General features: G+C 40.4%; 1 protein-coding gene across 10 annotated transcripts in view; it reads left to right on the forward strand.

Moving 5' to 3' along the window:
* The window catches only part of MEF2A (myocyte enhancer factor 2A), a 146635-nt gene extending 136034 nt beyond the window's left edge, over positions 1 to 10601 (forward strand). For all 10 annotated transcript variants that reach the window (XM_075007249.1, XM_075007246.1, XM_075007252.1 and 7 more), the window contains 2 exons: positions 9259 to 9379; positions 10066 to 10601. In XM_075007249.1, coding sequence (XP_074863350.1) covers positions 9259 to 9379; positions 10066 to 10399 — 455 coding nt within the window. In that variant the 3' untranslated portion in view covers positions 10400 to 10601. The remainder of the gene's footprint in view (positions 1 to 9258; positions 9380 to 10065) is intronic.
* Positions 10602 to 15399: the final 4798 nt, after the last annotated feature.

Consider the following 15399-nt stretch of genomic DNA (forward strand, 5'->3'; position numbering starts at 1 on the left):
CGTTAATCTTGCTGCCTGAGCTGTAGTGTGCAGTACTGGAGTTTGGTTGTTCAGTCTAATTTTAAAACTTACTGAATGTTGAATTTGGAACATTGCTGTAGATAGTTAGTGCCAAGAATATTAATCTTATTTATTTTTAAGGTTTTGGGATGAAATTTTGAAGAAATCAAATATGAGGTAATTTTTATGGTGGATTGAATGGCCAGAGACCCAGCAAATAGACAGACAGACAACCCTGTTTTAACCTGTTCATCCCATTTTTCTGTAGCCTGCTAAGAAGTGGATTTAAAGTCCTCGATGGAGAAGGGAGTGAGAAACCTACAATGTTGTGTGTTGAGCTTCCTACAGTGCTTCTGTAATTCCATAAAAGTACACAGGTTCATTGTCCTGTGGAAGTAGACTGATCATAAGGAAAAAACTTTGTTGTCCGTGTATCCCAGTACAGAAAATATATCAAAGAAAAAATTAGATTTATTTATTTGTTTTAGTTCAGTTCAATACAGTATTGAACAGAATACATCACAAATCTGAAGCTCCTCAATGGAAGGTACTGTAAAAATTCAGTGTTTGTGTCCAGAATGGGATGTTGTGTTTTGTTTTTTTCCCCACAAATGTGAAGGAATTTGTTCTTTAGACATGGGAAGGGCAGTAGTTCTAGCTGAAGCTGGATGGAGTGTTTGCAGGTTCTCTGTAAGCTTCCCACTCTAGTTCTCTTACCCCTGCCCCACTCCCTTATTCTGCCATGCTTCCCATCCAGGCACTCTCAGTTCAGAAACATGACCCGACACACGCAGAAGAATGTGGTATGGGCACTAGGACCCAAGAAGCAGCAGAACTCTGAAGAAATCAGGGTAGATGGGTGGGAAGGACACTGAGGGGCTAATGCCTGTTGAAGCTGGCATGGGTTCCTAAGGTAATTGGGTTTTTAGTGTCCAGTCACTAGTATTAACTGGATACCTGGCTGTATTTTGCAGTGCAGGGTGATACAGACAGGAGGGAGTAGAAGCAGCAGGCTACTATCAGAGCTCCTTCAAAGCAGCAGAGAGCTCTTTTGCCTTTCCTCCGTTCAGGAGCTCTACAGTGGGGCTACATGAGCAAGCTCTCTCCCTAGCCTGCCTCGCAGCCCTGGATGTGCCACCTGCCTAACCAATAAGACCTTTTTAAAAAAAAAAAAAATCCAGTGTCCTTACTAGTGGTTTGAGGTCTGGATCTTGTTCCCCTGAGGATTACAGATAAAGGATGAAACTTTGGAACAAAGCAAAGACCTTTCAGCCTTCCTTAAGGAAATCCTAAAGAGTCCATGTTCCTCAAATCTCTGTTTTAAAAGACTTCTGCAAGATGTGATGATTGGAATAGGTCATTTCTTCTTTACAGTAAACCCTCAATTTTAGTGGACTAATCGGGGGAAGGTGTGTCCGTTAATGCCAAAAGTCCATTGTATCTGAATGGTTATATTCTATGATGATGCAGTGACCTTCCCATCCCATCACTCACTCCTGTCCTCTTCCTCCCTCCTGCCCCATTTTTCCCTTCACACCTCCATCTCCCTCTCTCAATTACCAGGATAGGACCTGAATGTCAGCCTGGCTCCTTCCACCTCCTGCGGTTCTCGAGGTTGTGGCTCCTTCCACCCCAGGCTCTGAGCCACCCATACAAAGGTAGAGCGTGGCTGCCCACAGCCTGCCAGTGGACAGCAGCTTCCAATACCATGGCTGCTGCTCAGCACCAAAGTGCTGCGCGCACACGGGGCTGGAGGAGGAGGGCTCCTGTGCCCCACCCCAGCACCCCCAGCTCTCTGGCCCTGATGACCCCAGCTGCTCTGGCAGCTCCTCTAGCCCTTGCAGCGGCTCCAGTGACTCTCTGGCCCTTTATTTGGGGAGCGACAGAGGGGGGACTAGCAAACAAAGTCTGTTATGTCTCAAGTCCCTTATATCAAGGTCCATTAAATCGTGAGTTTGCTGTATTACTCTTCCTCCTGGGACACCGTTTGGGGCATGGGGTTTTTTTGGTTTTAAAATTCCTTTTGTTTGCAAATTATTAACTTCAGTATAATCCTTAAGTTGCATTAGTGGTCCTCTTCTGTCTATATGGCCGTGTCTACACATGCCCCAAACTTCGAAATGGGCACGCAGATGGCCATTTCGAAGTTTACTAATGAAGTGCTGAAATGCATATTCAGCACTTCATTAGCATGTGGGCAGCCGCAGCACTTTGAAATTGACGCGCCTCGCCGCCGCGTGTCTCGTCCAGACGGGGCTCCTTTTTGAAAGGACGCCGCCTACTTCAAAGTCCCCTTATTCATGGGGATATAATCAACTACGTTAACAGAAAAAGACTGTGGAAAAAACCCAACAACTGCATTTATAGGCTACGTCTACACATGCCCCAAACTTCGAAATGGGCACGCAAATGGCCATTTCGAAGTTTACTAATGAAGCGCGGAAATGCATATTCAGCGCTTCATTAGCATGCGGGCGGCCGCGAGGGGACTTGGAATAAGGGGACTTTGAAGTAGGCGGCGTCCTTTCGAAAAGGAGCCCCGTCTGGACGAGACTCACGGTGGCGAGGCGCGTCAATTTTGAAGTGCCGCGGCCGCCCGCATGCTAATGAAGCACTGAATATGCATTTCAGCGCTTCATTAGTAAACTTCGAAATGGCCGTTTGCGTGCCCATTTCGAAGTTTGGGGCATGTGTAGACGTAGCCTATAAATGCAGTTGTTGGGTTTTTTCCACAGTCTTTTTCTGTTAACATAGTTGATACTTAGGGTTCACACACATGACAACATAGCGACTGCTCTAAAGTGCTTACTCTGTTTTGGCTCACACGGGAGTTCTAACATGAGAGTGACTCTGCTTTTGTTGGTGGTAATAGTAGTAAATATTTATACTATGGCTGTGCCAAGGAAGTTCTAAGTATTGTACAAAGAGAGAGACAATCCCTGTCCTGAGGCTTCAACAATTTGAAGATATAAACAAAGAACAGAGAAAGGAGATTCAAAAGACAGTCAAATGTGTGTGGTAAAGTATTGGCACTACGTGGTATGATATATTTCTGTGCTTTGTGCCCTGTTGTGATGATATAATCTTAACTCCGAATTTTCTGGTCTTACGAAGTTTTTTGTGCAGATGTATTTGAAAAGTGGGGTACAGTCAAGCCGATATCTTGTGAATGCACCTGAACTTCACCATAGTTTTCTTAGGTGGGACATAATGCTGCTTGTTTGGTGTGGAGTGGGTATAATATTTCAGAGGGAAAGAGAAAGATGGTTATCTGATAGATATGGTACTTGTACTATCTGTAACTTATTTCTAACTGGGAAGTTTTGCTTTTAAATCTTAAAATGGTATAATCTTGCTGGATGTGACTGTTGTGTGAGGGTAGTGTCTCAAGCTATCAGACCCTCAGAACATCAGTTAGGCTGTGTCTACGCTAGCAGTTCTTCCAGAAAAATCAGGCCCTTTTTTGAAAGATTGCAGCTCTTCTTTTGGAAACCCTCTTCTGCTCTTGGATCAGGAAGATTGCCTTCTTTCAAAAAAAAAAAGCATGTGTAGATGCTCTGCAGGCCTTTTTGTTTTTGAAAGAGCAGTTCTCTTGGTGCCAGATTTTTCGATCCTTGGCCTGATCATTTGAAAGAGCAGAATCTGTGTGGACGCTTGCTGTCGAAAGCTCAGTCTGCATTTTGGTGTGTGGACATTCTCTTTTGAAAGAAGATCATCTTTCTAAAGATCACTGAAGTGGAGATGCAGCCTTATCGACACATGGTAGCTATTCTTGAACAGCAAAAACACATCTCATAACACAGAAATTCTGTTCTTGCCATGTGGTGACAATGGCTGCAAACAGAGCTAAGCTTCAAAGGAGTCTGTTCTATAGTAAATTTTTTTTTCGCTGTACAGGTGACATTCTCCATATCAGCACAGCTTTTCCATATTAGATCAGATCAATGGTTTATAAAGTCAGGGTTCCTGCCTTTTGCAGTAGCAAGTATCTGATTACCTTTGCCTAAAATAAATAAAATCACAGTGAACCTACCTAAATGTGCAGTTATCCATGGGGTGGAGGGAAGAGAGTCATTTCTTGTCCCTTGTTATAACTGAAGTTTAAGATGTAACTATCTGTCATAATTATTGTTTCTTTGCAATTTTAGTTATTTTCCTACAAGTGTTCGTCCCAGACTCTGATGTTTAAGAAATCCCTCAGGGAATCCAAGGTGCAGAACAGCACATTCATATCAAATGTTTAACTTTATTGTAGTCACACCTTGTTAGAGGTTTAACTTGTTTGAGTTTGATTGAGAGCAAATGCATCTACTGACTGGAGATTGAACCCAGTAGATAAGAGGAAGAAAGCAATCCAAAAAAAAAAAAAAGAGAGATTTTCTATATCCTTCCAAGAGGATTTTGGGTTTATTCAGTGTGTGAAAAATTCTCCAGAAATTGACAGTGTTATGGAGGCAGATTTCAGTGTTAATGAGGTTGCTTGCAGAGTCATTGTGATGGAATAACTGGCCACACACACGCACACACACACGCGAGAGGGACACAAGTGGGCACCAGCTTGCATTTAGATCCTTCCACACCATTGTGTCTTGGTCAGTATCGCTGCATTTGTGGTAGGGTCACCATATCTCTCCCAGCCAAATTGGGACACGAGGAAATGATGCCGTCCCAGCTAAAACGGGATTGTTTGTCACCCTGTGTCAGAGTCAGGTGGTGGCTGCCCTTTGGAGGCTGCCACCCTTCCGGTTGGGTGTGTGTGCACTGGCTGTGGGAGGGCAGCTGTGGCCAGAAATAAAGGTACTGCCCTGCCAACGAAGCTCCTGGCTTCCCCCAGCCATGAGGAGCAGGGAACCAGCAGCATCCATGCTAATCTGGCTCCCCCAGCTGTGGGAAGCTGGGCAGCAGCCATGCTAGTCCAGTGCCGCCCCCACTCCCTGCCCCCCAACCAGAGGAAGCCAGGCAACAGCCACGCCGCCACACCAGTCTAGCTCCCAGCTCCTCCCAGCCAGGGGAAGCTGTGCAGCAGCTGCACCGGCCCTGCTCTTTCCAGCCGGGAGAAGCCAGGTGGCAGCCACGCTGCTGCGCCAGTCCACCTCTCAGCTCCCCTCAGCCAGCGGAAACCAGATGGCAGCAGTGCTGCTGCACTGATCCAGCTTTCAGCTCCCTGCAGCCAGGAGAAGCTGGGTGGCAGCTGCACTGCTGCGCTGGTCCAGTTCTCAGCTCCCTCCAGCCTGGGGAAGCCGAGCGGCAGCCCCGCCGCCACACCGGTCCATGTCCTGGCTGTCCTCAGCCGGGGGATGCTGGGCGGCAGTGTACCACTGCACCAGTCTGGCTCCAGTTTCTCCCAGCTGCAGGAGAGCCAGAACCAGGAGGCAACCACTGGGAGAACATGTGGAATGTGAGGCAATTAACGTCTTTGGCAAAATAAATCAGAATGCCAGGATGGTGCCCGAAATACAGGGCTGTTCCACCCAAAATGGGATGGATGGTCATCCTAATTTCTGGTAACAACCCAATTAATACTAGGTGTATTCTACAATAACGTAGGGCATAGAGCATATGTAACATTTCTACTGCGTGCAACACTGGAACTCTTGACTCGTGGCACATTCTTTGTATAGCGGCACCTCTGAGCATGTATGAATTACATCAGTTGCAGTACAATGGACTGGAAATCTAACAAAAAATTAATACGAATGTGAATTCTTTTAAATGGGAGATTTGTCAGTGCAAATTTTCTAGACTGCAGTTGCTGCATTCAGATCTGGACCTCTTGTCATTTAGTGAGGCTTCTAGGTGTGAAAGAGAAAGTTGTTGAGAGGTTTCAGAGGTCTGAAGAGAGGGTAATGTCCTTTGGGGTTATGGATTGGACAGAAGGTGATAGCTGTCCTCCTTATGTTTTAGATATACAGGGTGAAGGTAAAGCTGTTTCTCTCTGACAAGCCATAGGGACAGTGAGTCATAGTCACAGTTCCACAGTTTATGCAGCCGGATCATTCTTACAAATTTGTGTCTTCTCAGTTCAACCCCTAAGATTGTGGCTGCAGATCAAGTCTAACTTCATGGAGCAAACAGACCTTAGAGATCAGCAAAAAAGCTATTTCTAGCTAGTTAACATGGATTTCTTCTTTCTTTTGTTGAGCAACATTATAATGCAAGAATATGTGCAGACTCATACAGTTGGACCTTCAGCAGCAATAGAAGCTGAAATTTCACTTGGCCTCAGGAAATGAGATTTTCAAAACTATAACATGGAATATCTTCATATTTCACAGAGCACTAATGTTAACCATAGCATTGTGGAAGACAGCTATTACCAGAGATGGAAAAAGTACCCAGAAAGTTACTCGAGTAAAAGTGCAACTGCTTTCACTTCTGGATACTGGAGTACAATTTGGATGTGATGTGTGTGTGCACACATTCATGTTTACTCAAGTAATTTTCCAGAGGGACACTGTTAACTTGTCCTTAAGAACATCCCTCTACATCTGGGAACTTTTTGGGAACTTTTTCCAGTTCTGGCTATTACATGTTTAAATCTTTATCTTGTTTTATCCTATAAAGGACCTGTACCAAAAACACGAAATTCTTTTCCTTTATTAGTATGCATATAGTTGCCTCATACTCCATTGGAGGGCATGTACTTGCACTAATTGCGTGTTAATATTAAACTTAGATAAGATTACTCATACAACCTCATTAATCTCATATTTATCTCAATAGCTATAAATCCAATACAGAATGCCTCTAGAAATTTACCATCAGGAAAGTACTACATCAAAGGTCTGTAGATGACAAAATTTAGGAATACTTTTACTGTATGAGATACCTGGACTACAGATCATAGTTGCAGGACTAGCTGCTCTTCTGACCCCTTTTCTGGCCTCTGTACCTCATTAGGCATGAGGCCTCATGCCTTTAGCTCATTAGACTGAAGTCAGATGATTCTTGGAAGTCTTTGGCTCTTCTTGGTAGTCAGTTGTGTCCAACGATGACATCTTGAGTTTGCACAGGCTCATCCTGTGTGGACTTGCATGTGGCTGAGGAGCCCAAGCCTTGAATGGCATGGACGTTCACAAGGGAATATACTGGCTCTGTCAGTGTAGCTGCTGCTGTTGTTTTTCTCCTCTTGTGAGCATCAATCAGGCATATATGCATTGCTGCTCTTCAAAGTTGTCATACGTGTGTTGTGTGAGAGCACACCAGCCTGTTGGTCTTCTGCATGTTGCTTTAGCTGCTTTGGCTTTAATCCAGCATGAACGGTGTTGGCCTTCATGCAGTCTTTATACCTCTTGTGAGGCCTACCTTGATTCCTTTTGCCCTGGGAGAGTTCACCACGAAGGAGTTGCTTAGGCGTTCCTGACTCCTCGGAGGCCTTATCTTGCCTGCCCGCTACGCTTACTGAATTAATTTAGGATACAAAGGCAGTAAAGAACTTTACAACAGTCAAGCAAAAGGAACATATTTTATTCCTAAATTACTATAGAGTAGCTTCAACTCAGTTACTGGAGACTCTGTAGTCCTAGAAAATATCTGAGAGGACACTATACATAGTAACTGCAATTTCAGACAGATGTCAGTGTATAAATCTGATTTGTAAGTCTCCAGGAAGATGCTGCTTACGTAAATCATTCATTTCTGGTGGCAGTGCAAAGTAACTTTTTTCTTCCTGTCATTTTGTCTCATTCACAAGAGACCAGAAATTATATTAAGGAAGCTGTGTTGCAAAGTGATTAAGAGCAGTGTTTGTGCAGGTTTCTCTTTTAAAACTTAAAAGGATAGCATAAGTGATAATGATGAACTGAAAATAACTTCCTTGTGTGAATGAGCAGTGAGAACTATCTAAGCATTGTATCCTGCCAAATTAAAAAAATCCAATAATTGAATTGTTGGTTACAAGACTACAGTGTTCCTCTCAATCAGAATATAAAAAATTACGTCCAACTACATGACACCATCTTGCTGTGTGTTAAAAGAGGACTTTAGCTTTTAGGCTCTGACAAAGCCATCAGTTAATATACCACATAAATATAAGAATAAGACTGAATTATGGTGGAAAAAGTAGTTTGATCAAGTACAGACTGTCTGTGATGCTTTTGGACATTTAGATGTGTCTTGCAAATATTTCCATATGCCGTAGAAGATTAATGCTGTGATCTGGGATATTTCTTTTATTTGTTTTTTGCAGAACTAATTTAAAATAAAGCTTTTATATCTTAATGTATCACTATGGCAAAGGCAAGTGAGTGCATTTTTTTCCCTTACGTGGTATATTTTCACAGCACTTTTGTAAAGTAAGTGTAGTTGCAGGATTTTGTGATTTTCTGACCAGTAGCCACTTGATTCAGGAGAGGAGAGCAGACCTTCAAGGAGATAAAAATAGATTCCCTACGTATCTGCTTTGCTCAACTCCTGCTCTAGTGTAGTTCTGACTTACATGAGCATGAATTAATCTCCACAATGTGCTTTACCAGAGTAGAACTGCTAGAACACAGTAGTGCTCCAGCCATATACCTGTTGGAATGTTGCCTGTTGTAATTCTCATCTGGCCGTATGCTGAGCTGTGCAGAGGGGCTCAATGGAAGGAGAGAATCTGGGTCTCATTCTGTTTCAAGGATTGTGCACAAGACAGGTTTCCTCTCATGCCAGATATATTATATTAAAATATTTCAGTTGGTTTAGTGACCTATTTTGATGCCCCATTTTAGTACATTTTGAAGTTTCTGGATAGAGAAATAGTCAGAAATGTACATGATGAAACCAGCCCAGGAAGGAACATTTTTTTGTATGCTTAGTAGAAGGTCAGACTGTAAATCAACCCAAGCAATAGCAAGTAGGTAGAGCCCCGCCCCAATACAGAATTTGTATAGGCATCCATCTCCACAAAAATGAGACACCCATATCTGCATCCATCCCACAGGTGTAATGCAGATACCCACAAACGTACAGGGTTCTAGATGCAAAGTTTGTACCCTCATCTGCAAAAATGAGCTGTGGATATCCGTACCCATATCCATATCCGCGGACATGAATATTCGTGGATTTGCAAGGCTCTACAGGTAGGGTTGAGAAATTAGAGTATTCTAAGGCCATGATCCTGCAAAAGGGATCTGCACAAGAAGACTCAACACAAATGAAAGGGCCTGCCCTTTTGGATCCTTCCACATGATCCACCTATAGCTGATATGAACAGGAAGCTAAAACTTCAGTTTTTATATCTACACACAATATAGATTATTTTTCTTGCTTCTTTTTCAGATTACTCTTTGACTAGTGCCGACCTGTCTGCCCTGCAGGGATTTAACTCCCCAGGCATGCTGTCTTTAGGACAGGCCTGGCAACAACACCATCTAGGGCAAGCAGCCCTTGGCTCCCTTGTGTAAGTAGATCTGTAATGTAAATGTACCTCACCAAACACATCTACTACTTTGATTACATATAAATAGTCCTGCATTTGACACGTTTCAGGAGGACTGCACTTTAATTTTTCTTTCATTGCATGTGTTCATGCATTCCTCACGTTTGCCAGTGAAATTACTGTAATTATTTTAAAAGGAAACCTGTTTGGGACAGGGATCTTGCCTTCCCGTTTGTCTGCTCATTATATAGGATGCTGTTGGCTGGTTCTATGTAAGTAGTGACAAACTTTGCACGCATTTAAAAAAAATGCAACGTGTCTATTTCTCTCAATTTCTTTAAATACAAGGAAAATATGTAATAACAAACCACAGAGTGATTGGACACTCAAGTTCCATGGAAGGGCACGGTACTAATGGAATAATTGTATTTAAAATTTTATCCATTTCTTGCTCCTAAAATCATAACCAATTAAATTGAAGTGGCTTTATCTGATGCTTACTGACCAATAATGTAATAAATACTGGCTGTCAGTGAATTAGTTCAGGATGATGAGACACTCTGAATTCACAATTTTGGGCTTTGTGTCTTACACTTAGTATTCAGTAATTTTTTTGTTTATGTATTTAGTCTGGATTCAGTTTGAGGATAGGCTACAAGATTTTACAACATGTATGAATTGTAACTTTTTTTTTTAAATTTCCCCAGTGCTGGAGGCCAGCTATCTCAGGGTTCAAATTTATCCATTAATACCAACCAAAACATCAACATAAAGTCTGAACCAATTTCACCTCCACGGGACCGTGTGACGCCATCTGGGTTCCCTCCACAGCAGCCGCAGCCACAGCAGCAAACACGGCAAGAAATGGGTCGTTCCCCTGTTGACAGTCTGAGCAGTTCCAGCAGTTCTTATGATGGCAGTGATCGGGAAGACCCCAGAAGCGATTTCCATTCACCTGTTGGGTTGGGAAGACCTCCAAATACAGAAGATAGGGAGAGCCCATCAGTGAAACGAATGAGAGTGGACACATGGGCAACATAAACTTTCTGCATTTCCACTTTTATGTTCTCACATTGAACTGTCCTGACATATCTAAATATATAAATAAGGACATGAAATATATTTATATGTGTATACATACATGCATATATATATCTTCACATGCATATATATATATATATATATATATATATATATATATATATGTGCGAGTGTGTGTAGCATACACAAAATGATCAGGCACTTACTACAAACTCCTTGTATAGCTGCAGATGTTCCGTGGTAAAATATAACACCACAATACTAAAGGAAATTGGCCTACTCTGGCACTTACCTGGACATGCTGTTTTAAAAATATAATCTGTTTTTCAAAGAAACATTGTACCCATCTATAGTCCTGCCACACTAGATTGCAGAAACCAAGAGGGCTCCCCTGTAGTCATGTCTGTATGTGTTTTATTAAAGCTGTATGGTTACTTGTCGTTAAGAAACAATGCTTTGTAGCAGCAGAGCAGTAGAAAAGCAGGAAAAAGAAAGCAATACTGTACATAAAATGTCCTTTCTATTACCTAACCTGGCATGGATCTCTGTTGCAGAGGGTGCATGGCGAAGGGCTGAAGATATAAAAACCTGTTTTGCACGTGCAAAAAAATGTATTGGGTCAAAGAAATGGTTCTTAATTAAAAAAAAAAAAAAGTGGGAGTCACAGAGAACTCGCATGAAATATTCAGAAAATAGCCTAGAAAACAGAGCATTAACAAAATAAAATTAATATATTAAGTTATAATTAGAGTATGTTTGAAAAGTTTCTTTTTACATTCTTTGAAAAATATAGAAACAGATTTTAGCTTGTGTATATTTTATATTAAAGAAAACAATACCCTTATGAATTGAAGACTATATATAAAAGTTATATACAGTACTTTTGAACACATTCTGCTATGAATTATTTATATAAGCCAAAGCTGTATGATGTAGCTTTTTTGTAGAGTATAGTTTTATCTGGTTATTTTGACTTTCTAGTTTTTCGCTTTCAGAAGAGGGAAAAAAAAACTTGCAGGCAGAACGTTGGGGGAAAAATAAGCCATGAACACTTATTATTCTATATGTAAATTAAAATTTGAGCCAAACTCTTTGTGTATATAGCATCTTAAATATATCACCTTTGGTGTAAGTACCTATGTATTGTACGTTCACCAGATTAAAAAGTATATTTTTGTGGATTGACGCCAACTTGGCAAAAGGCGAGGTCCTTATTAAGTAGAGTATTCACTGTTTAATATTTACTATTTTGTTAAATATACTGTACTTTCTTTGGATTTTAATTATTATTAATATTATTATCCAGATTTTTTCAGAGGTTGTGTAAAGGGGTTTTCCCCTTCACTGGTGGTGAATGTGTGCTGTTAAAATGTAATCTCTGTGCTGTATGGTTAAGCTTCATTATACATTTTATATGTATGTATATAAATAGCAAAGTGGCAACAACAAAATCCGGTGTTAAGTTCATCCCACATAAATATTAAAAATCTGTTACAACACATTTTAAGGCATTATTTTAAAACTGCCTCTTGTGAGAAAATATTCAGTGGAAAAACTTGACCTAATTACGCATGTTAGGGAAATGATAACACATATCAGGTGAGCATAAAAGGTTTTGTAAGTGGTAAGTGGTTTGGGGCAAACATTTGCTCTGGAAAGGAATCATTTTATGTCTCCTAACATTCAGAAAAACTGAGCAAGTGTGATTAGTACCTAAAGAGCTGATCCTTCCATTCCCTCTCCTGCATTAGTGGGACTGCTTGAACAGTGAAGAGTTTGCAAGCCCTGGCTCTAATACAGCGGCAAATTCTCCCCTCGTTCAGGGAGATAATGAGTACCATAACCTCTTCTTTTAAACTGATATTGCTATTGCTAATCTATTGAAGTTTGACAAAGATTTACTTAAAACTGGATCTGTAAAAAGGAAGTCTTTAAAGGGTAAAAATCTGATACAGTTTAGTTTGCTTCAGTGTGTGCTTAGCTTATCTTTTGACTTACAACTGTGTGCTTTAAGATCTTGGCTACTTCTCTTGTTGTCCTGTGCATGAGATATAGTGGTATCCCTCCTCACTACAAACAAAATAAAATGTAGACTTTTAAGAAATATATATCTGACTACTAGCCACTCTAATTTTGAGAAGAACTGGAGTTGTTTCATGTGTTACACAAAACTCTTTAAAGTTCATTCCATATATTTATTTTTAAATATTTCTGTTGGGCATTCCACACTTTTTAAGAAAATCTATTCAGGTCAGTTACTTGACCCTATCACTAAGAAAATGAGATGCAGAAATGGAAATCCAGTGTGTACACTCATCTCCTTGACATCTGTTTGTATGCAGCATGATCCAAGAACAAAGTACTGTAGATGAATTTCAGGGCAAAAATCCGTTATGTTGTCCATGTCACTTTGAAAATGATAATTTTTAAAAAACATTTGTGGCTAACTTTGAGTTCCTTTCAAATCAATCTACATATAATAAATTGAGACTAGAGTAGTCACCGTAACAGAAGAGCCTACAGAGTATTTCAATTTTCAAATGAAAAGTCCATTTCCTAAGTAATTCAGTTCACTTACCACTTCACAGAGCCTTTAATGCTTTGAAAAGTTGATTTTTTTTGTTGTTTATGCACGTATATGAACTTTGCTGTACATTTGAGTGGGAGTTCTGCATTCACATTTACTGTCTATTTTCTTGTGTGCCTTATAAGATGGCTTTGTTGACTGTATCAATAGTCTTTATTTCTATGCAGGTTTGTAAGCAGTACTATTGAGTGTTTTCTAAAATAACATTACCTGAAGTTTGGGGTTTGTATTTAAATCACGCCAACTGACTAATGAAAAACTTGTGCAATTCTTAGGAATTGAGGATCAGACTGTCCATAGCCCCATAATGGACTGCAATAGGTAAGCCTTTGCAGAAATATCCTATCTATCTGGGAAAGAGAGCTCCACACCATGAAAATAACCGGGGAATTCTGATTTTTTTTTTTTAAATAACACTAATAGTGTAACATTAGAACATACATTTTTTAGGAGATATAAAAGTCTTTTGTAGAAGAAAGGACACAGCAAAGGAGAACATTTCAGCAATTAAAATCAATATAGCATTTTTTACTAAGTAAATTGAATAAATTCAGTTCGAGGTAGGGTTGCAGATAGATCAAATCTAGTATGAATTCTTGGCTAATATGAGAGTTGAACCTGCTAAAATGACAAATCATCTTTGAGCTCCAGCTAAGAGTATTTTTAAAAAAATATATATAATCAGGGGTTTGCTGGAGAAAAATGCTTTACCATTTCCTTTTTCTGTAAAGGACACTAATGGATCAAAAACTTTTGAATTATTATGCGCACAAGAAATATATAGTAAATAAGGAACATAATAACTCCTAGCAGTTGATCATGGGAAGAAGTTAAATTAGAATGTGAAAGAAAGACGTATAAATATGAACAGTTACTTCTTAGTAGAAACTTTCTTCACTTTGCTGTGCAAGAGAACACTGCTTTGCTATATTTAAAATGGCTTTTTTAAAAGAGATTTATGTATTTGGTAAATGTTTGTAGTCAACAGTTCACACAAGAAGCTGTTCACAGTTTAATGATGATTAGCCGTTTGGCGGCACAAGCTGGACTTTGTTGCCATCCTTGAGATGAATCTTTTAAGAAAAAAATAAGTTAATCAGAATTTTTCCCTGAATGTGGTGTTTTTTCTTCATTATACAATAAATATTCTAGTGAACTTTTTATCAAATGGTTAAGAAAATGCTAGAAGTTGTTGTAAAATATTTGTATCCTGCATTCACTAAAGTAAAAATACTGGCTTTTACTGTGTACTTCAGACTCTGTCGTATTTGCAGAGTAGAGTGCTTTTACCATATGTTTTCTCCTTCTCCTGAGGGCCTGAAAGAATGCTTTGTTTGATTCTAAAGAGCACCTTTTAATAGACTAGAATCATGCACCCATTTTCATTCAGTTGGATTTTTTTTAAACTTAGAATTCTGTGCGTTCATATATTTTTCTCCTTGCAGCCAGAATCGGAAGTACTTTTGACACAGATCCATAACACAGAAGAACGGATAAAATCTAAAAAACGCTTTGTGAATAGACAAATACAAAAAGCAGTTTAAATGAAATTTTCATAATTTAAGTAACTCCTTTCTGATGTTGAAATGTTCCTTCCGCTAATGTATGCTCCTCCATTGCGCTTACATGCTGGATTCGCATTAAAAGGATGCTCAAGAATGCTGGGTTGCTGAGACATTTAAATAAAGTATTAATGCATTTGCACAAGGATCTTAAAAACCCATTCTGCTATAAAGAATTCAATACGTTTTGGCAATAATAAAATCTGGTGACATGTAGACTAGCTTCCAGATCCCCTTGAGGAATGTCGTTTGATATATTTGTGCTGTTGCTGGCTCACTCTTCTCCTGTAATGAGCAGTGGCCTTGATTTTGTCAATTATCCCTGCCCCACTTCTTCATCTGTCATGCACGTGACCTTAGGTGACATCTTCTGCACCACAAAATGTGGGCTGGCCCGAGGGCTGTTCTTCTGTTCTGATAGAACTCCTCCCGCGGGCCATACCACCTAATATTCCAGGCTTCTTTTCTGCTCTGAAAACTTTTGTCCACACACCCTGGCAGCCCTACCCTGCATCTCATGTCATCTGGCTGCTGCTTCTAATTCCTAGAGAATGTCATGCAGTCCTAACAGTGAAGGAGTGGAAACTCACAACTGCAGCTAACTGTGACACAGCTTCTGGTGCTGGGCTGGAAGAAGAGTCAGTTGCAAAGCAGTCCATTTGCTGCTACTGATAATTCTTCTAACAAAGCAGGAGAAACCCTTTCCCCGAAAAGCCCTATGGCATAATTTCAGGTTGTTTCGTTGTGATTCTCTCACAGGGAGACCCTGCCTCCCAACACCCTCACCCAACTGCCCCCCCCCCCCAACAAGTTGTGTTCCAGTTGGCTAAACTATGCACCTGACCACCGGA

Source organism: Carettochelys insculpta, chromosome 12 (assembly GCF_033958435.1).
Source record: "Carettochelys insculpta isolate YL-2023 chromosome 12, ASM3395843v1, whole genome shotgun sequence".
NCBI classification, from domain to species: Eukaryota; Metazoa; Chordata; order Testudines; family Carettochelyidae; genus Carettochelys; species Carettochelys insculpta.